The sequence below is a fragment of the Pempheris klunzingeri genome, chromosome 12, assembly GCF_042242105.1.
Source record: "Pempheris klunzingeri isolate RE-2024b chromosome 12, fPemKlu1.hap1, whole genome shotgun sequence".
NCBI lineage: Eukaryota > Metazoa > Chordata > Actinopteri > Acropomatiformes > Pempheridae > Pempheris > Pempheris klunzingeri.
This window is the reverse complement of record NC_092023.1, coordinates 3989430-4011422: the sequence shown is the minus strand read 5'-3', so window position 1 is coordinate 4011422 and position 21993 is coordinate 3989430. Positions and strand designations below refer to the sequence as shown.

At 43.9% G+C, this 21993-nt stretch overlaps 2 protein-coding genes across 4 annotated transcripts; one reads left to right on the top strand and one right to left on the bottom strand.

Annotated features, from left to right (window-relative positions):
• The first annotated feature begins 1194 nt into the window (after positions 1-1194).
• mapk8a (mitogen-activated protein kinase 8a) lies at positions 1195-10963 on the top strand. 3 transcript variants are annotated; one of them, XM_070841287.1, is made up of 12 exons: positions 1195-1375; positions 3651-3817; positions 4009-4138; positions 4316-4374; positions 4495-4633; positions 5537-5702; positions 6450-6521; positions 6913-7095; positions 7206-7330; positions 7465-7528; positions 8398-8475; positions 9334-10963. In XM_070841287.1, the coding sequence occupies exons 2-12, from the start codon at positions 3696-3698 to the stop codon at positions 9507-9509; spliced, it is 1314 nt and encodes a 437-aa protein (XP_070697388.1). In that variant the 5' UTR covers positions 1195-1375; positions 3651-3695; the 3' UTR covers positions 9510-10963. The 3 variants fall into 3 exon arrangements, with proteins under 3 accessions (XP_070697388.1, XP_070697389.1, XP_070697391.1); XM_070841288.1 differs by lacking the exon at positions 6450-6521 and adding an exon at positions 6018-6089; XM_070841290.1 differs by having other exon boundaries at positions 9329-9466.
• A 68-nt stretch (positions 10964-11031) lies between these two features.
• On the bottom strand, positions 11032-21957 carry arhgap22a (Rho GTPase activating protein 22a). Its single transcript, XM_070841286.1, has 10 exons — positions 21726-21957; positions 17995-18191; positions 17243-17330; positions 14492-14620; positions 14112-14322; positions 13882-14014; positions 13725-13798; positions 13194-13315; positions 12086-13106; positions 11032-11995 (listed from the first exon to the last, which is right to left on the bottom strand). The coding sequence occupies exons 1-10, from the start codon at positions 21757-21759 to the stop codon at positions 11776-11778; spliced, it is 2229 nt and encodes a 742-aa protein (XP_070697387.1). The 5' UTR covers positions 21760-21957; the 3' UTR covers positions 11032-11775.
• Between the last annotated feature and the right edge of the window lie 36 nt (positions 21958-21993).

The following is a 21993-nucleotide window of genomic DNA, read 5'->3' as shown; positions in this document are numbered from 1 at the left end:
AAAGGTGTTTATGATCACTGCCGCATCACTGTTTACCCTGGAAACTGTGGAGGCTTTAATATGCACATTGGACCCAGCATGAAAACGCCCTCCCCCCCCTCCCCCCACCCCAATTAGCTGAGTAACTAACTTTAAAACACCACAGAGCTGTTTAATGTTATTGACAGACCAGTCCAGGCTGCTGGAAATACTAAATGTAGTGACTGAAGAGTTGAGCTAAGATGGAAGATGGCTTTTTGTCTGTTTATCAGATGAAACAGATCTATTTTCACACACAGCCCTGATGTAAGGAGCCCCCTCAGGAGGTATTGATGGGTCTAGTCTGTTAGTCTGCATTTAAGAAGACATGCCAGTCATAGTAGACTGAGACTACATTATTGTTATCATTAGAATGATCACTAAAATACATCCATATGCTCATATTAGTTAGTCTACTATAGGTCAGGACCAGAAGAAGAAAGTAAAAGTTCTTACATTAACATCATATTTGCCAATACACCCCTCTCTCTTTAGCTTGAAGCTGCATGCCTGTGCTCCCCTATATGCCCTTTATGTCCTTCCATCTATCTCTGTGAGGGATTTTGCAGCAGGGACAGTTTGCAGGAGGAAACATGGGCATCAGTTTCCAAAGCATTTCGTTTTAGTTACAGCAAATACGCGAAGGCCTTTTTGCCCCGAGTGCTCAGTGACCCATAAACCATCACGGCCAGGGCTCTGCCTCTCAGCCATTTCCTTTGTCACCAGAAAGAGCAAAAAAATAAAAATAAAAAAATACAGCTCATGAAACCTAAAGCAGGAGAATACGCAGCCTCATCTGTCTCCCTCCATTATGGCATCAGTGGAAAGGCTTGGTTCACTTGAATTAACTGATCACAGCAGGGTCTCTATGTCTCTGTGGATTATCAGACAATGTAGGGTCTATATTTTCAGTGTCGCCCCTCTACCACACAATTTACAGGCATAAAGAGCATAAAATAACTTCTAGTTTATCATGTTTGAAACGGAAGTGGGCCAAATTAAGAACGTGCAGATAGATAGATAGATAGATAGATAGATAGATAGATAGATAGATAGATAGATAGATGCAGGCGGAAGGAAGGCAGGATGGATGGAGGAGGTGGTGGGTGTGTCCCTGTGGATGAGTGACGCGCTGCTGGGACGCATGCCCCGTGCGCACTGCGCGTCCCGGCCTGTCAGTGGCAGCCAGATGGAAACGTAGGCGAGTGTATTTGGTGAGGTCATGTATTTTTTAAGCCGCACAACGGAATAAATCATCATTCCCCGGCGGCATAAACAAATAGTCCGCGGCTGTGGAACATTTCGCCGCTGATCGGACCGCGGGGGGGGGAATCGATAGCTCGGTTTGGCGACAGAGGTAAGATGAGGATTCGCACCTCTGCTCCTCAGCCGTGCTTATTGTTTGGCCGTGGGGGAGGGTCGTGTGTCGCCGTGTGCATGCTGCTGCTATACCGACGGGGTTTGTTGTGAGAAGGGTGTTACCTTCCAGCTTTCCACTCACCAAAAATCCTCCCTCTCTCGCTCTGATCCGTCCGTAACGCCGAGGCTTCAGCTAGAAGCGTTTATCACCACCGACTGCGCACATTGATTCACAAACAGGCCCCCGTCCTATCACGGTACGGGAGTCATTATCTCAGCCATAATGTCCTCTTATTCAGGCTGCTACGCTTTTAGCATGCACGGCTCCTCTCTGGTGCAGAGGTCCAGACGGCCATTTACCTGCCAGGCCGGGCCGGGCCGGGCCGAGCCGAGCCGAGCCGAGCCGGGGGTCGTGTGGTCAAGGTTAACACGCTGACACCGAATGGGAATAAATTACGGGGTCGATAGTTGCTCCTCCACTCAGCCTCTGCTGTTAATCTGCGCCTGGGAGATGCAGCAAGCTCTGCTGTTCCTGTCTCTGTCTGTGTCTCTGTCTCTCTCCGCCCTGCTGACAGTCTGCATGTGTGCACTGGATGGGACTGCTGAGGTCTCAGCTTTGGATTGGGCACACGGCGGCATATGTGAGGATAAAGATGTGTCAGGAGATGTGTCTTATCTAAGAGGTAGATGGTTAGAAATATACCACCTGGCTGTGGATGGTGCATGTACATAGGGAGATCATAAACTGGTATTTTACCCCTGAGAATACTTTGAGTATTGTACCACTAAGGCTGTTTGAGTCAGGTATGTGCGTGCATTAATGTGGGTTTGTGTTATTTTATGTTCTTTCCTGTGAGCATTTGTGTAATTTTCCGTCTAATGTGAGCCAACCACCGTTGCCTCTACCGTGTGAGGCATGTGCTTTGGAAGCCACTCATTAAATAATTATGCTGAAGCAGCTTGTTTAGAGTAAAATCAAAGGTCAAGTCAATAGAAAGCGGTGCACTCCAGGAACGAACCGGCTGTGTTTCTGCTTCTGCAGGATACACGAGGCACCTGGATGTGTTACAGCTCCCTGTCCTCATATCCATCCAGGAGATTCGGTCCTCGTAGGTGCTGCGTGAGACCACTAATGTGGCTGCTGCATTCCTTGTAAATACTGCAGCTGACACATAACTGCAATCTAACAGTGTGTAATTGATTTCTGGGGCAGTTGTTGATGCAGCATGCAGTTGTAAGCATCAATACCAGTTATTTCACAGCAGGGACGGCAATATTATCACCGTTTGTGACTACATGGAAGCGACTAAAACCACCAGCCTGTGATTCCCTCTCCTCACTGGTGTGACCTTAATTATCCTCACTGAAACGCATTATTACAAAAAAAAAAATAATGAGCTTATTAAAACAGAGCAGCAGATTTCCTTACATGCCACCGACAGAGCTGCACTCTTAACTGCAATGTCATTCAAGGCATCATAAGTCAGATGAGCGTAAACGTCTTCCTAAAAAGAAGTGGCATGTCTATTTTCATGTTGTGAGGGAGGTGGATGCTGTGTACGTCTTTGTGACGTTGGCGCAACAGAAGGAGAGCTGACTCATTTTATTCTGGCAATTATATTCCTCATATGGACTGTGTGTCGGGCGGGTGGAAGAACGGGGGAGGGCGATTACGCTGCTTATATAAAAACTGAAGAGACGGAAAGGAAGCTGACGTTAGAATTTTCTCCTTTTTCAGATTTGAGGCGGTTTTGCGAAAAATGAAACATGTTCGGGAATGTCGTGCTCACAAACTGGCTGTGTTGCGTCTCATCTGGGCTCACAGAGGCATGGTGCAACTTGACCCAGTTAGCATGTGCCTGTGGAAGACCTGCTTGTAGAACTGGGCTGGAGTCCTGGGCTGGGGTCCAAACTCGGAGGAATTATCACCGGGCTTGGTTTTCCAGTGTGACAGAGTCGCTCTAAGAGTCATGTTTCATATGATGGAGTAGACCTCCCCGTGGCCTGCTGTGCTGATACCACTGCTGGTGATATCAAATCTTCCATCCTGGTGTGTTTTCTGAGTTGCTGAGATAAGGAATTGCGGCGCTCGCCTCAAGTGTGAAATTCAGTGGTGTCTTTTCTCCTTTGCTCCTAATCCGCTTTCTCATGAGAAGGGATTTTCATTTGACATTCAAATTTTTGGCGTCTCTGCTCAGCAGCTATTTTGGTATCTGCGGTGCAGTCGCTGCACAACTACATATCTGATTGTGTGTTTGTCTTTGTGTACGCAGAGGACATTTTTGGATGCGCAGAGAGCAGTAATTGAAGATTTCACCATGAACAAGAACAAGAGAGAAAGAGAGTTCTACAGCTTAGATGTTGGGGATTCGACGTTCACGGTGCTGAAGCGATACCAGAACCTCAGACCCATCGGCTCAGGAGCACAGGGGATCGTCTGGTGAGTGTTTCAAACCCATTCATATTCAGTCAGCAGCTACACGGTGAAATATGTTTCCATAACGTCACCAGAGAGGCCATGAAATTACAATATAAAACTGTATTAGAAGTGACGCATCCATAACCTGTGATGTCTAATACCTGCACGCTGCATTTGTGACCACATTTTGAAGTGCTGACTTTGTCCTTCAGCTCTGCGTATGACCAACTCCTTGAACGAAATGTTGCCATCAAGAAGCTGAGCCGGCCGTTTCAGAATCAAACCCACGCCAAGAGGGCGTTCAGAGAGCTAGTCCTAATGAAATGTGTCAATCACAAAAATGTAAGTATGCAAATATATTCGGTGACATGACGTTGGTGGCAGATGTGGTGTGTTAGACTGCCAAGATGTTAATGTGAATCTGTTTGCGTGAATGAAATATAAATCAAATTGTGTCTTCATGAGACGTGTAGATGATGTGACAGCATCATTCTCATTCACGTCGTTTTCCACCCGCAGATCATCGGCCTGTTAAATGTATTTACACCTCAAAAATCATTAGAAGAATTCCAAGACGTGTAAGTAACTGTTTCGGAGCACGTAGCATCGCTCATATCGCTCATAAAATTAAGTTACTCCCTCTTGTGAGTTTGTTTGTGAGTGATTTTCAAGCACTGGTGTAAATTCTGCTCTGTCAGATACTTGGTGATGGAGCTGATGGATGCCAACCTGTGCCAGGTCATTCAGATGGAGCTGGACCACGAGAGGCTGTCCTATCTGCTCTATCAAATGCTGTGCGGTATCAAACACCTCCATGCTGCCGGCATCATTCACAGGGTAAGAATCAGATGGCTATGACCGCACAGACTAAAGCCAGGCCAATGTCCCGAAGAGGAACTGTTGTACCTGCTGTGATACTTGACAGCCAAGTGCAAGGACGAATGGTCAACTGGTGCATTATTAGATGATGAATATAGTCCATCAAAACTCTGTTGAGAGTATTCTGGACATGGTTTTGTGTTTCTTTAGGATTTCTTATACAAACATCTGTGGAAAAAGTATGAACATTTGTGTAAAAGCAAGCGATAGGACGGGTAAATCTATCATTTTACCATATGGATCAATAATAAGCAGGTGTGTAATATACATGTGCACACTGTCCTGTCCCATCATGAAGACGAAGACTCACAACAAGTGAAAAGGAGCCTCGGAAACATGCAGCCACAATTATAGTTCGTTAAAGGCGGGTTGCTTCTACAGGACCATTAAATCTTCGACAGAACACTATTTCTAGTTAGAACGAAGATGCAGCCAATCTCTGAGAAAACAGAATCAATATTATAAAGCACCACTACCTGATTCATCTGGAAACTGTGAAACTGAAACTCATTTGCTGCTAGCAAGCAAAACACGTCAGCAAGCAATTAGTGGTGCAGAGATACATGACGGACAGAAGTAATCTGTAGAAAGTAGGTGCAGCAGGATCTGGTCCCTGCAGCCAGTCAGCTGGATTTTAGTCACGATGGATGACGTCTCTTATCATGCGACTATACGGTGGTTACGAAATACAAACAAAACGCTACATTACAGCTGTTCTACGTGTTGAGGGTTGTTAGAAAGTGTTTTTCCTAGTCATGCCACTTCTCCTACTTGAAGAGCTGCCATTGCTTCTTATAGACAAAATCAATAACAACAACAATAAAAAAACAAACTCACGTTTTGGTGTCTGCTCCTCTGTAGGACCTCAAACCCAGTAACATAGTGGTCAAGTCAGATTGCACACTGAAGATTTTGGACTTCGGCTTGGCTCGGACGGCAGCCACGGGCCTCCTGATGACACCGTATGTGGTGACACGCTACTACAGAGCGCCAGAGGTTATCCTGGGCATGGGCTACCAAGCCAATGGTTAGTGATTGTCCATGTCGTCCATCAGTCAATCTACAGTGTTGCAGTAGTAACTGCGGTTACAGCGTAGTGCATCATGGGATTGAACGGTTTTCTTTTGAAATGTTTGTGCTGGAGCCACTATAACCCAAACACAGGGAGCTAAAGATAAATCTGCCTGTTAACACTGTGTAAGCCGCATGGTGCTTCTGGACATAATAGGGATTCTTTTTGTAAGTAAATGCTCACTAACTGGCCTCCTTTGTGTAACTAACCTGTTGTTGTGCATTCCTCTCACCTCTTATCGGCTTTGTTTACCGTGCTCCACTTCACTAGTGGACATATGGTCTGTGGGCTGCATACTGGCGGAAATGGTCCGCCATAAAATCCTCTTCCCAGGAAGGGACTGTATCCTTGGGTCTTTTAAATACTCTGTAAAGACTTTGTGCTTCGTGCTGTGCCGACTGTCAGAGCTTTCTCTGGTCAGTTTTCCGGTTTGCAGATCTCAGTGTAACATGACTTATCTGGCAGTCGTGTGCTGTAATTTTTCTTCAGTGTGTGAGTTTTCATGTCGAACACTGCATTGCTCTCTCTCATATCTGGCTTGCATGCTCTCCATTTTAATTTCCACTCATCATCATCATCATCATCATCACACCACCGCCGCCGCTCTGTTTGCATCCTTCTCACTTTCTTGTGCTTTTTTTTGTTTTTGTCACCATTTTGTTTGCATGTTCGCCTCCCTGTCATCTAAACGTCCACCTCCAGTGGACGTATGGTCAGTGGGCTGCATAGTGGCCGAGATGATCAGGGGAAGTGTGTTGTTCCCCGGCACTGATCGTATCCTTCCCCATCATTGACTGATCACTGTGTCATCGCTTCATTCTGTGTGAAGAGATCCAACACCATCCTGAGAGTTTCCCTCTGTCGTGTTGCTATCCATTTTTCCAATTCTCCACCCGACAAACATGACCTCCGTCACTGCTCTGCTGCACCCAACCATTCTGAGAAGAAAAAATCCAGACAATAAAAGGCAGTAGTTGCTGAGAGATTATGTGCAATAGTTATAGATTAGCTGCATCACTATACACCACGTGATCTAGGTGTGTGTGTGTGTGTGTGTGTGGACTACGTAAGTAGTAGTTAAATGTCATGCTGCCCTAATGGTGTGTTACAGTATGTGTGTCAGAGTAAATGGTGTGTGTGTGTTTCCTTAACATTCCCACTAAAGACATCGACCAGTGGAACAAGGTAATTGAGCAGCTAGGCACTCCATCTCAGGATTTTCTAATGAAGCTGAACCAGTCGGTAAGAACGTACGTAGAAAACAGGCCACGCTATGCTGGATACAGCTTTGAGAAACTCTTCCCAGACGTGCTCTTCCCTGCCGACTCCGACCACAACAAGCTGAAAGGTAGTCTGGGTTTTTTTTTTGTTTATCTTATCATGACCATAAATCATCAAACCACATTGTCTTGCGATTAATAGCTCAGCGTCTTATCTGGTTGTTGTGTCTCCCCTCAGCGAGCCAAGCTAGAGATCTCTTATCCAAGATGTTAGTGATTGATGCCTCCAAGCGCATCTCCGTGGACGAGGCCCTTCGGCACCCCTATATCAACGTTTGGTACGACCCGGCTGAAGTGGAAGCCGTGAGTGGATCGCCGATTAGACCGCACGATCCTTTAATGGGTCACATGAGATTTTAATTACATCACTTAAAGTGGAAAGTTGGCATCGCTCTTGTACCACCAATGTGCCATTTAAGCCATTTTCTCTTTCCCAGCCCCCCCCAAAGGTCCTAGACAAACAGCTGGATGAGAGGGAGCATACTGTGGAGGAGTGGAAAGGTTAGACCGTTAGACTGAGACTCTTAACACTACACTCAACACTTCACCTTTCGGTTTCCGTGTATTACTTACCATTTGGCACCTGAAGCAGCACAGGAATTACTGACGGTGCTAAGATTTATTTCATTGGGTAGTTTTTGCAGTAAATGTCTGATAAAGTATATTTATTTGGTGCCCACATTGTTGCAACACTTCAAAACACTGAGTTTTAGGTTAAGAAGTCAACATGGATCAATTTTGGTTTGGAGTTACCCTCCAAAACCAGCTGGTTAATTTAGCAAAACATCCATTACAGTAATATGCAACTACTATTCACTAGTAAAGCTATCAAATACAGTTTAATTCTGTGCAAACCAATGGCCAGATTCTACGATTGGGTCATCAGGGGTGACATGATTATTTTCTATTGGTGGAAAGTACAAAAATAAACCATGTCCAAAGAAATCCAGTGTGCCAGCCAGTGAATGTGTAGACATGCAGTCACAGACATTGTTGCCGGAGGAGCTGTGTATCTCCACTGGAGCTGCCAGAAGCTACGTGACTTCAAATCCCCCTTTAAAGTTTTCCACTGTGGGGAACCTGATTTTTTTTTTTTTTTTTTTTTTTGGAGCACGGGGAGGGTTTCAGCTTGTGAGTAAATATCACTTTCAGGATGAGCTCATCCTAACCCCCCTCCGCCAGGTGATAATGACCCCTCACTCATTTTCTAGAAGGGTCACACCGGCATAGCCCGTCCAAAATTAGAAACATGATGCTGTTTGGACTGTACAGTATGCAATACGCTGTGACTGTGCAGAAACATACTCTGATACAGGCTTCAGCGATCTGTCTCTGCACCACCTAACTTTTTCCTGTTCTTTCATTCATAGAGCTAATTTACAAGGAAGTGAGTGAATGGGAGGAGTGGAAGAAAAATGGAGTGATAAGAGGCCAGCCACCACCTTTAGGTGAGAAATCATTACAATTCTGGGAGAAACGAAGAGCTGGAAAGGATGAATCACAAAGAATTAATATTATGTTTGGCATGATGGGTATCTATCAGAGAACTGAGTGTACCAGGTTTCAAGGTTTTTCTTTTGCTCACACTCACTCGGTATGATTGAATAATGCTAAAATACTATTTTATTTTATATTATATACAAGTTCACAGAATACTTCATTTCACATTAGATGATTTGCTGGTTTAATTAAGACGTCTATATTAAATCTGGAATAACTTTGGCTTAAAAGTTAGTTTTTTTTATTAATAAGTAATAGTAATAAGTTATATCAGTAAAAGTTTAATGTAATTTGGTGCATCAGGGCCATAATCAGAGATTTAGGGGATAAAAACCTTTTAATACTTCACGAGTGAGACTGAGAAGGAAGCAGCGAAGCAGGAGTGACGCAGCTGTGAACCGGTTATAGGACGACACAACCACGCAAACAAAAGATGTACCCACTTAAATCACAACATACATTTAGTTTTCAAACCTTTAGATCATAATTATATAATTCTATTCTCATAATATGACTTTTTATTGTAATAGTAGGACTTCAAATCTATTCACTCTGTTTTATTTTGTCCTAAATCTGTTGTAGTGCAGCAGGCTGTAACTACACGCCTTTACAACTTTTATTTTTCCAAATAGATTTAGCCTGGTTTTAAACTAGACATCTGTTGACCTGCTGACGACTAAATCAGTGCTTACCGGGAAACTCTGAGGCACAGCTTACATGTGCGTTGGTGGCTCACCAGATAATGGCAGTACCCTGCCTGTGCTCCAATGAAACCAATGCGTTGACGTGTGTTTTTCGCAGCACAGGTGCAGCAGTAATCGACAGCCCCCCTCAGCCAACGTCCTCCTCCTCTTCGGCCAACGACGTCTCGTCCATGTCCACGGAGCCCACTGACCCGAGCAGTGACCCCACCATGACCTCTGAAACAGACAGCAGCTTGGACGGCCACACCTCTCTGGGGGCACTGGCCTGCTGCAGATAACGCACACATACGAAACACATACACACACACACACACACACACACACACCATCCCTCTCTCCTGTGTGTGATGGGGGGGGAGGGTTTAGGCCAATGGAACTTCTCATGTTAGTTTGTAGAGCTGCGCTTTTAATGTACAGTTTGTTTTATTCCCCCTCCCCCTACAATGCTGTAAATGATTGTGGTTTGAAATTGTATCATTATTACTGTATTTTTGCTGCAAAGAACCAGAGTATGTTTTGATGTGAATCTGTGATGTATGTTATGAAAGAGAGGGATTCGAGGGTACTTTACACATCGCCGTTTTGAAGGCTGCTGCTTGGCAGTCGAATACCGTACTGTTAGCGCTGCAATATTATGTTGAGTATATTTTTGAATTGTTCATTTGGCATTTTTGTATTATTTTTAGGACATTTGAATGAATCTACACCAATTCTCTATTTTAACAGTAGACTATAGCACATTTCATCTTGGATCCAATTGCAAATGGATGATTTTATTTTGATATTGTTCCTCATCTTTCTTGTAGAAAGTCTATCCAAGTTATTTCTTAGTATTACGTCACCTCCGATAGTGAGCATCTTGACAAGCAGTCAAATTACCCCGACACTGAATTTCTTTTTTTTTTTACTATAGCATACTGTTACCTGGCTGTATTTTAACTGGTTTATTTACGTAGATGTAATTTGTAGATGATGGTGCGTTTGATGAGGAAGAACAGGGTGAATGTAAGTGAATAGAAATGTGGCATAGTGAGGAGCCAGTGATTACTGTTAGCGCTGTAACAAGTTAATATAGGCCACTCTACTGGCTAGAATGACTTCTGTATTTGGGGACTGTCACCAGAGACTAAAATGGTCACTTTACCCTTCTGGCAGGTTCTTTCAGACATTATTCACAGCTGTCTGATGTTTAAGATATTTAATTTAAGTGCCCTTACTCAGTTCAGTGATTTTCTCTCCGCGGCAGATGCCCCTCTCTTTTGTGGTGCGTCTTTCTGAGTTCTACCTCACACATGCACACACACGCTAGTTTTTGAAGATACAGTATGTATATCATGGCACACATCATTCGAAAGAAATGCGAAAAAAAGAAACATTTTTTTTCCTGTATTTATTTATTTATTTCAAGCTAGGAGGCGTCTATTGTATGTAATGTACATTTCATTCAGAAGTACTGTTTATATGCATTTTGTTTCATTTTTTTAAATTTGTTTTCTGTGCAATATTATTTATAGATTAGTATAGTCAGTGATTGATCTGTACATTTTACTGTAGATATATGTATGTTTTCTGAGAGTCAGGAAACAGGCATTTGCTATCTGCCATGATAACCTTTGGATGTATTTGATGGCTCAAATTCCCAACCTGTCCCTTTGCCCTTTTCACGGTTGAGCACTTCAGGCAGTAACCCCTAGCATCAGCTCCCAGAATGCACTTTGGGGATTGTGACGCCTGTCCAGAACGCTTCTGGGCCACATCTCAACTGACTGATGTGGCTTCCTCTTTTTTTTTTTTTATTTCTTTGTGGTTTTCCTCCCCTCCATCTTCTCCAAAATAGAAAAGATAGAATAGACTACGCATGAGTTTTCTCTGAGCAAATCTGGTTTTAGTGCAGGTGCATTTAGAGGAAAGAAAGAAAAAGCCATTTAGGACTACTGGGACGATGCTGCAGTCTTCTGGTGGTTTGGCCGAACACTGACAGCAAAGAGCGAACCTGTTGTGGTGTGTTTTGGCAAGGCCGGTTGTGTGAATTTTAGCCTTTGGATCTGAAATTGCCTCACTAACAGACTAATTATATACATCAGAAATGGAAACTGTCTACCTTCAACTCCAGCAAATAAAAGAGTTGAATTTTAATGTCTCACACTGTCGTTTTTTTTGACTGTCAAGTTAATATTTATTTTAAGAATATGAGTTCTAAGGGGAAATGAACAGGACGTGTTTGGGTAACTTTACCTCATATATACAAGGCTTTTTTCTGCTCTCTTACAGACAGATTTATTCAATAAATAATCAGCTACATGATGTACGGTGTATACTTGTAAGGAATTTGGTGGAATGGTAAAATGAGAGGTGCTTGGTCCAGAGGAGTTCTCGTTTGGCACCGGCACTGGTCAGTGTAGGCACAAGACGGCTGTACTTAAGAGGACACGATGGCAAGTAGTACTGCACTAGAGGTATTTGGTCTTCGAAGCTTTGGGCCTGGCTGGTCTTCCCAGTAGTCGAGCTCCTCTGATGGACCAGATGAAGGCAGGTCGGTTTGGTCTAGTTGGCCCGTGTTGCTCCTGTGGTCATATCTCCCAGGGTTTTGAAGAACTCCTCCATCTCTTTCTGGAGGAGAACGTTTCGCTTCTCTGCGTCCTGATGCGCCCGCTCCGAGTTCCTGAGTCGGATCTCTAGCATGTGAAACTTCTTCTTCTCCTGGTCCAGCTCCTCCTCAAGGCGGTTTACCTGGGACTGGTACTTAGAGCAGGACTCCTCCAACCTCAAAGAAGAGAAGAAGAGCGTATTAATAACACTTCACACTGATATTAAGTGGTTATTTGACTGGAAACGACAAGCGGCTCATTGTTACTTGCGAATGCAGGTTTCATAGCTCTTCCTCTGATTCTTCAGCTCCTGCTTGAGCTGGGTCAGCATGTTGGTGAGACCTTCATTTGTTCCTGCGAGATCATCCTCTGTGCCGCTCGCACTGTGATCCAGAGTACTTGTACTGTCCCTCACCTCTGTGGGTCTTTCCTGAGCCTGCCCTAATTTTACTGCCTCATCACCTCCCTCTGGCTCGGCCAATGAGATCTCAAAGGACGTCCAGATGGAGGCGGCGTCAGTGGGCAGGCTTAGACTGGAGGGGGCAACGTTGTCATAGGCAGACAGTCTGTGGGACTGGTGGAGCGCTCTGTGCGACAGGGGTGTCTGAGGGGAGTCCTCGTCTGTCGAGTCTCTCTGTGTGTCCTTCAGAGAAAGAGTGGTCTCTTTAAGGGAGAGGGTCGAATCCTTCAGAGACAGAGTGGAGTCTTTGAGTCTTTCGCCCGATGAGGTGGTGCGCCTGTGAGCTCGGAGGGACGACAGCCCATTCATCAGCCAGTTGCTCCCACCAGCTGCTGACACATCCCCTGCTGACCCCCCTATTTTCCCCCTCGGGCCCCCAGATGCTGCACCGCCTTTGAAGGAGCACCTCCAGGACGGCAGGGCTTTAGATTGTTTACTGGGACTAACAGCTACTTCACTCCCACCTTTCCCTTCAGTTTTGCCATCTGCTTTTCCATCCACTTTCTCCTCTGTCATACCTTTGCCCTTGTCCTCGTTCTGACCATCCTCACTCCTCTCTGACGTCGTAACGGGACTTGGTGCAGTCGGCTTGCCGTCTGTTGTACAGGTGGAGGATTGTGTTTTCTCTTTAGGGGTTTTGGAGCCTGCGTCTGAGGAAAGTTGGGGGTCAGACCCTTCTTGTGAGAGCCATTCCACTTTTCCCCGCTGGATGGGATTTTGCTGTCGCTGTGGGGACATCTTGGTCTCAGGTGCCGCCTCCTCCTGTTGGTAAAGTTGGGCGTGTTCGCTGATCAGCACAGTCATCAGGTGCTGCACCTGTGAACTCCCTGTTAATAACGACAAACACACATGCTCAGTATTGGTTTCAAGCAGCACACACCTGCAGATTAAGATATGTTGACATGATCACCGACCCTCCATCATGGTGACTGGATCCTCCACTCTGGGCCGAAGTATATTAGGTCCAAACACAGTGGCCAGATTCTGAACACTCATCTTATTCTCACTGGAGTGAGACTGAACCTCATCCAGAAACCTGAGCGCACCGAAACAAAAGCAGAATTTACTTCCACATTCGCAGAATCCTCAGTGTTGACTGCTCTGCTTAAAACTGGTGGAAAACCCTCACTCTTTCTTTCTCATTAACATTCAAACTGATGAAAAGGAGGACTGAGTCATGATTCTGGGTGGTGTGTGGGCGCAGTGGGTGATCTTTGTATGGATGGTGACGTGCAATTAAACATATTCAAGTTAATCAATGTGATGTCACTTCCCCTGATGACGAGGATGTGGGTGCGATAAATGTTATTTCTCTTGTATGACAGGGTGACAATCATCAAGCCGTGGTTAGGAAATAGCAACAACAATAAAACCCATCACAGTCACATGAGTGAGCTTAGCAACTGCTGATGTATACAGCTGATGGCAAGACAGTGTTTACTCACCTGCAGATGTATTTAAGGAGGTTGTAGTTGACCTGAGGAAGTGATTTCACCTGTTTGCCTAGCTCTAAAATGCCCTTGAGGAAAAATAAGACATGTTTATTTCCAAGGCAAGAGTCTGGAAATATACCAGTGAAGTGTTAAGCAGACGTGTAATTACCATTGCTTTATCCTTGGTAAGAAGCTGCGCACAAGAAAGAAACTGTGTGTATTTGGAGAATGGGATTATAGGCTCCGGCAGCTCCCGTATGTACAGCTTTAGCAGTGATGCCACTGTGTGGACATCTGTGGTACTGCAAGAGACACAGAGTGGATATACGAAGCACTATCCAGCACAGATCATAGTTTGGCATGCTGCTATAGATAAAATGCCCCCTTCCACTGCGTCACCTGTCAAACACAGGCTTCTCGCCACGGTCAAACGCATCCTGCAGCTCTCGGACATGATTAGTCTGTCCGGGGGCCCTGAAGAGGCCCTCCTCCTCGAGCCCATGTTCTCGTATAAAACACACACACTGTTCAACCAGCACAGGTACCAGGCGCTGAGGGCCACACTGGGCCTCGTACAGCATCGTCTCCTCCAGGTGCTGCCCAAAGACACCTGCCGCCACACAACAGAGAAACACCAGTCAGGTCATTAGCAGCTCAGAATGCTTCTTTATGTGTAGCCAAGAGGCTTAATAACATGAATAATTCATTTGCTCGACAATTGTAAACAGCTGTATGTAGGCGTTTGTGTGTACGTGTGTGCATGTGTTGAACAATCACACCTCCTCCGAATGGAGCCCATATGACTCTACGTATGGCCCTGACCCACTCCTCCATGTCACTCTGAGAGTTGGCCATCAGCAGGAATGATTCGTGGCTTATACCTGTTCGATCCTTTTCTCCACCGCCCCCTGAAAACACAACCGTTTTTCATCACTTTATGGATCAATGGAGGAAAATCATTAACACACCTCTGCTTCAAATATGCAGAATCATGCAGGAAACAGATGCCACTTTTGCAAATGTCTTTGCTGATCACATAAACTGTACTCTCTGTAAAGAAATGGGCTCTACCAGCTAGAAATATCAGTGTTTTTAATAGCCTTATTGGCTCCAGCACCCCCGTTAAGTACAAAGGTGCAGCCATGCAGCTCTGCGGCTGCACACAGCCTGATACCACCTGGTCTGACATTTCAGTTTGACATTTCAGTTTATTACAATTTATCTTTGATTACACTATGTGAAGCTCTTTCCCTTTATGTGACTTTTTAATCACTTGCCTTTGAAGTGGTGGAGGCACCTCTCAATTGCAGATAAAGATAAAAGCATCAAAGCTGCCATTCATAAAATGCTCTTATTTTTTGCGCTGATTAAAAACTACTACTACTAAAAACAATTCAAAACACGGAGATTTTTACGAGTGGATTTGATAGAGGCTGCATATGGCTGACTGTGTAGGCTCTATATATCAGTACCTGCATGCATTACTAAGTCCTGCACTGTGGTGCATAGTGTGTTGTGTGTGAGAGAAATGACCCAGAAAGAGAAGTATTCCCTGTGGTCACCAGCAACTGCACCATGCCTCTCTTTTCTCTTTCTGTCCAGGACTTTATTTCACAGACACAATTTCTCCACAAAGTGACATCATCTCACATTGTAAAAAGACCTTGCCGGTGTTTCTGCATCTATTTGCATTTCCATTTACTACAAATTGCAGAGTTTGCACGACAGCCAACCATTTCCACGTCATTGTGTTGTAGAGTTTTGGATGTGTTTTTCTTAATGTATAGGCAGTAATTGGTCTCCATTCATTTGTATGGAAATTGGCTTGCAGAGAACTAAAAACTGAAGGTCATTTGTCAGAATGAGCATCTCATCTTTTTTTCACGTCTGTCAAACTTGATTTTCACGCTGCAGTGAAATGAATTGAAACCAGTTGGTGCTTGTGAGGTGGGAAAGGAAGAAATAGGTTGGGATTACGCTATAGATCGCTGCATGTATTGATCAACAACACTGAATAGTTCAGTATTAAAAAGTAACCATCAAACTGCAATGCAGCTGCACTGCAATAGCTTTCAAATTTGCTACTTGAAGAATTAATAGAATATTGACTCAGTCACCCCGTCAATGCCCTTGCATAGTAAATGAGTCACAACATGTGTTAACACTGGACTGGTCCTTTAAGTGAAGTGCACATACACAGAAAGGCCACATGCATAATTAAAACCACTAATGGCAACAGTCTAATACAGTATACAGTAGATGGGACCACATCTACTAATGATACAGTGTATTATATTGCATATCACTAAGCAGTCCTGCAGTAGCTGTTAAATCTGCTGACATCCATGTCTCCTTAAAGACAGATAATGTGTGTATAAGTGTGTATGGACATGTTTCAGTGAGGAGGAGCACACATTCCTTTGTATAACCACATCCAGCGGATGACCAAAATCAGGATTGTTATCAATCCTGGCAACACAGAAAGCCAGAGATCAAACTGCTTTCAAAAGTATCTCAATACAGGAGCGTTACAGTGTTTCTACAATCCATCCTCCTCCTGTCTGACAATCAGAGCTGAGAAAAATATACTTACTACCATCATTAAAGGAAACATCATCCTCAGGATAAACTGTCAGGATGTTAGTCAACCTGCTGCAGTGATGGCCCATGTTGAACTTTAGAAGAACGGATGCTTGCAGGTGAATCTGCTGCTGATTGGAGCCAATATTGAGTTCACTGAGAGCCAAACAGAGGCATCACCATTACAGCCTGTACAGTACCAACTGTACAAACCGTCTGATGCCTCTCAACTCCAAACTTCAAGTCTATCCAAGTACAGCATCTCTCTTTCTCTTTCTGTCTTTCTTTCTATCTATACGCTGTACATACTGTCCACTATTCTGACCGTAATCATGCCGACCCCACGCTGTCAAGGGAGGAGATGAATGAAGTCCTTGTCTAACCCTGCGACACATGGCTGTGGAAATCACCCCTTCTGTTGTTCTGCATATTTCATGCATGTGTTACGGCCTTTGACTCGTCTCAGATGTAGATATTGAGTTACTTCTGCTTTTTTTCCATTCATCGCTTTGATTCTGGGTCAGCGAGGTTTATTCAGAGGATGCGACCTTCTCTATTTACAGTTTAATACATTTCAAGCAGCACAAAGAGACACTTTCTATAATTTACAGCAAACCTCGCATTGAGTTATTGTTCTAGTGGTTGTGGTTTACGTGCTGATGTTGCATGGTTTTGGGGTTTCATTTCTCTCTGAACACCAAAAACGCATTGGTATCAGGTACAGCTAGGTGTGGCACTGTTAGTCAAACTTTGATCTTGAAGTTTTGGTATTGGTTTTGATAGAAGAAGTGCTTGACTGCACCTCAAGATTCAGTCAAACATAGAAATTCTAAATAAGTGAGCCCGGTTGTTTTTCTGCTCGGCTCTCAATACCAAACAGATGGTACAGCATCACTTGAACTTACTAAGTCACTTCCTTATGCAACAGAGTTGTCGCCATGCCAACTCACCTGGAACAATTTCCAAAAGGTGCCGACCAGGCTCGTCCTGATTGGCAGGCAGCTCATTGACCTGGCTGCCTTGAAGAGGAATACAACCCTGTGGGAGAAAGGAGAGGACAGCATGAGATGGACAAATAGAAAGACAGAATGACAGACAGGCTGGCATGAGGAAAACACCCGTATCAACGGTATTCAAGGGCCTAACAAGAAATCAATCAGTGCCTCTGGATTGGGACGTGTAGTGCATGTTGAACACTGTAGAGTTCTGGGCTCTGGGCAGCCGTCCAGCACAGGGAGGTAATGATAATGGAGGGAGGGATGACTCAGGGAAACATCTCTTCATCTATTAATCCTCCAGTGTTTCCTGATCTATGTGTATTTCTGATCCTTCCAGCACAGAGAAGGTCAAAGGTCACCTACAAAGTGCTTCCAGTAGAACCACAGGGCAGCTGTTTACCACACTATTAGTGTATGTGTCAGGGCAATAACGACACTCTTCAACTTCAGTGGAGAGTGTCGGGATGTCTTAGGGGATGATTTTTGTGAGAAAAATGAATGGATATTTATCCAGCTATAGTTTAATGCCAAAAATATAAAGATAAGATGGCAGCTTTATCACACGCCATGAAGAATGATGCTTCATTTTAGGGCGACACAATGAATTTTGTTGCTTGTTGCTTGATTTCTAAACATACAGCAGTGCAGCATCCTGGGGGCAACAGGTGACATCAGGTAACTGTCTTTTAGATGTGTATATGTACCTGGGCCTTGGTTTCCTCTTGGTCCTTGTAGAAATACAGAGCTTCAGTCCTCAGAACAAACCAACGTAGCTGCCAGTTCTTCATGATACTCCGCTGTCTCTTTAGCCAGCCCGCCTTCAGCGCTTTCTCCTGATCCAGAGGAGAACAGGGCCTGGAGACCCGGGACAACTCCCCAAGCACCATGCTCTTAGACCGTGCTGCATGGACACACACATAGAGAGAAAATGAGCATCAGAATGACAGTGAGAATAGAGTTAGATAAAGACAGAGGATACATGTTATTTGGTGGGTTTTTTTTTTTGTGGTATTTTGCTATTATTCTGAAGATTCACACAATCCTGAATCATTATTCATGGAAGTCTCTCTTGCAGACAGCTGAGCCCACAGGCTTGACCATGCATCCAGATTTCCTCTTAAGACAATGTACTTCAGCATGTCCTCCATTTTGCAGCAAAGACATCCTGCTTTAAGATGAAGTCCGTCTATTTCTTCCATTACACTTTATCGTGTGTTTCAGATTTTAATGAGGGCACGTATTATTTTGAATTTCTCTGCTGCACAGAGAGGAGTTTTGCTTTGGATCAGGTTGCACTTTAACTGCTATGGACTGATTACAAGCATGGCTTATATATTAGCATAGTTACGCCCAAAGGTACAGAGCGAGCACAGCGACAGTGAGAGCGATCCCCAGGGAGTCAGGGGGAGAGAGAAAGAGGGAGAGAGATACACAGAAGGCAGAAGGAGAGAGAAATCAATGGCTCTTTTTTCCTGTTAATTGCATCTTGCTTTCTGCTGAGGACAGCAGGGAAGGCATCTGCAAGGGCCTGGACTGAAATCTCTCTCCTCTCTCTCTCCCTCCTGCTTATCAGCTCTCTGTCTGGACTCCACATTTTATTTCTTCCCTTTCTGGATGTCCTTCATTTGCAGAGTCATGATTGCCGGGAAGGCCGAGGACCAGAGACGAGACCTCGTGAAGCAGTCGTTAATAAAACTGTATGCTGACAGCAGAAGCAGGCAGAGCAGGTTCTATAAATACAACAGACACGGTCGTGTCTTGTACATCTTTAAAAAAGAGGCAGGAAATGTCAGGGAGGAACTGGTTTCTTTTGTTTTGTGTATCTACTGTGAGCAAAGAACTATTAGTGTACATATATCAAATTACTATCTTTCCTGGAAATATTGATAATGCATAATATATAATAACATTTCATAATATACATATCATATCATAGTTACTAATGAGCTGTTTTATGAGCTCATTAGTGATTATAATGCACATGTGGCTCCTGTGACTGTATATACTGTATTATTTCTACTGAAGCAGTGATGTGTAAGCAGTAGATTACTGTCACTGTTGGTAGAAATAGAGGTTATTACAACTATTTCATATACTTTTGGGTAGTTTAATCCACAACCGTGCATACTATTTTATAAACTGATCGTATGTTTTGCGTGTAAACACAAATGTAAAAGAAACGAGTGACAATAGCTGTAAAATAAATGTATGTTTGTAAAATGTATGTTTGTAAAATGTAGAACATTTCTGTGGTAGAAGTTGAGGGTAAAGCATCAAACTGAAATACTCAAGTACATGTACAGTTCCTCAAATGTATACTTAAGTACAGTATCAGTATATTTCACCACTATAGTATCAAAAGTACCTAAAATACCTAAAAGTACCCATTATGTATGAAAACGCTCCCAGTCAGTGTTACACTATAATATAAAAGAAATTATTAGTGATGCATGTTGCTTCTTGCTGTTTGGTCACAGCGGAACGACTGTCAAAAGAAATGGAGTTAAAAATTAGTATGTCAAGGTAAAGTATCTCTAGTAGCATAAAATAAAAAGGAACTGTACAAGTATCTCAAAAGTATTTGAATAAATACGCCAAGGTACATCCCAAAACCAGTGGTAACAACTTCTGGATCTCCAATCCTTTAACCATCCTCATACCAGGAATTAGATCATTAAACTCATGTTGGAATGATTATTATAGTCGATTATTGTCATTTATACACACGTATCAATTCTCCTTTTATTAACGAGACCAATTTGATATTTTTTAATTATTATAATTAACATGGTGCAGTAAAACTTCTTCAGTTTGGACATAAATAAAGTTTTGAGGAAATGATAAAATGGGCCAAAGTCTTCATGGTAGTTTTGTATTCATGGCGACTCAAAGGGATCAGCAGTGTCTTGTTGACTACAGGGCTTCATTATTCATTCAAAAGATAATGGAGAGAAGCCTTATACACCAATAACATCTTCCTGTAAGACTCTACACACTGCTTTAGGATTCTGGTCTTACGTCCAAGCATCTGAGTGCAGATCCAGCTCTGTGATGCAGTATGAATTTGCCCTGCTTCATAAAAGGGTCAGAGGAGAGCAGAGCTGGGAATCTAATCAAAGGAGAATACCATTACAGCAAATGAGAGATGGCAAGAGCACAAAACGTGGCAAGCAAACTGAAGTGGCTTCCGCACTCCAACTGTGCTCATGGAGGAGAAAGAAGAGGCACTTCTCCTTCCCATCATCTTTTATGGTCTTAGTTTTACGGCTGGTCTAGATTAAGACAATGACTGCCAGAGGAGAAGTGATGCAAGAACCGTACCTAAACGCACGCAACAGTAGGGGTTCTTGAAGCTGCTGACGATATCTCGGTCTGTTTTCTTCATTTTCATGCAAAAATGTGAAATTAATCCAACAAGTCTAGAAATCTTCACAGACTTTTCTCTCTTGTCAGTATGGAAATGCCTCTCAAACAGAAACCATGAGGATATTCCTCTCTAAAAACCAATGCTAGTCAATCTCCTTGAGATAATTTGGCAGCTGCCATAACTCCCCAAGTGACCTGAAACAGCGTGTGATAGTTGTCTATAGCAACCACCTGCTACGAGGCGCACAGCAAGTATTTATACTCTGCATCATGTTAATCCCAGTGCCAGGAGTTGTTCCTGTGATTTACAGCTTCCTTATTCATCTTCACACAGTCATGTGAGAAGTATGTATATGTGGCGTCCCGACTTCAGTGGTCACAAGTGGATTTTACCCTGTGTTAGAGGAACTATGTTTGACAGTCAGCTGTTGTGATTTACATGAGTGGAGAGCCCTGCATTCCTTTCACCAGCTCTGATCTGTCCGTCACCTGCCAACCAAAAGTAACCCAACAAACCGCAAATAAATAGCGGTGGAGTCGTGTATTCAGGTGTGAACATGCCAGGATGCAGACCATTGTTGGAGGGAGGATTATCCTCCCAGCAGCCATGTTTTCTACAACCCACTGTATCTCCATCAGGATCAAATCTTCTAGGAATGAGGACGGTATAACCAAGAGACACAGGAGATTACATCACCCTCTAGTAGAGCCTGTTAACTCTCAGTGAGCACTGGACACAGAAGATAAAGCCTCAGCACTTCAGATCATGCAAGAAAACTCAGGTCATTGCTGAAAACAATAGTCACTGGACTGACAAATGACACTAGTGTGCAGATGTGGTGCTAACATGGTGCTGTTACACCTTTTTGACGTCATTATCAATGAAAGCACTGACAACAATATTGATGTTATAATCTTACAAAGCCAGCAGGACAGATGGAGCTCTGCAGAGACAATGAGAGAGGGGGAGAAAAAAAAAAAAAAGAGAGATGGACTGCAGAAAGAAAAGAGAGAGAAGAGATGGAGCACAGAGGATGGATGGAGAAAAGGGAGGAGGGACTGTGCTTACCCCGGCGTGCCTGCTTTATCTTTGGGCTCAGCATGGTTACCGTTGCTGTGCTGCTCCCTCTCACAGAGACATGACTGCATCCCTCTGTTCACACACTATTCTTCACACACACTGACACACACACACACACACTCAGCGCCACTCGCTGCTGCCTCGCCCTGTTACTCCTCATCCTCTCCGAGCATCTCTCTCACCGGCTCTCTGTCTCGCACTTGGACACTGTCTCCCTCTGAGTTTCACACACACACACACAAACACACACACTTAC

Excerpts from the sequence above, each read along its gene's own strand:
- arhgap22a (XM_070841286.1), bottom strand. The coding sequence starts at position 21,759 with ATGCTGAGCCCAAAGATAAAGCAGGCACGCCGGG. Across the intron at positions 14,323-14,491 it reads ATGGGCTCCATTCGGAGGAG|GTGTCTTTGGGCAGCACCTG; the intron begins GTGTGATTGTTC and ends GTGTGGCGGCAG. Across the intron at positions 11,996-12,085 it reads TATGAAACCTGCATTCGCAA|GTTGGAGGAGTCCTGCTCTA; the intron begins GTAACAATGAGC and ends CTCTTCTTTGAG.
- mapk8a (XM_070841287.1), top strand. The coding sequence starts at position 3,696 with ATGAACAAGAACAAGAGAGAAAGAGAGTTCTACAGCTTAGATGTTGGG. Across the intron at positions 7,096-7,205 it reads CGACCACAACAAGCTGAAAG|CGAGCCAAGCTAGAGATCTC; the intron begins GTAGTCTGGGTT and ends GTCTCCCCTCAG. Across the intron at positions 7,529-8,397 it reads TACTGTGGAGGAGTGGAAAG|AGCTAATTTACAAGGAAGTG; the intron begins GTTAGACCGTTA and ends TTTCATTCATAG.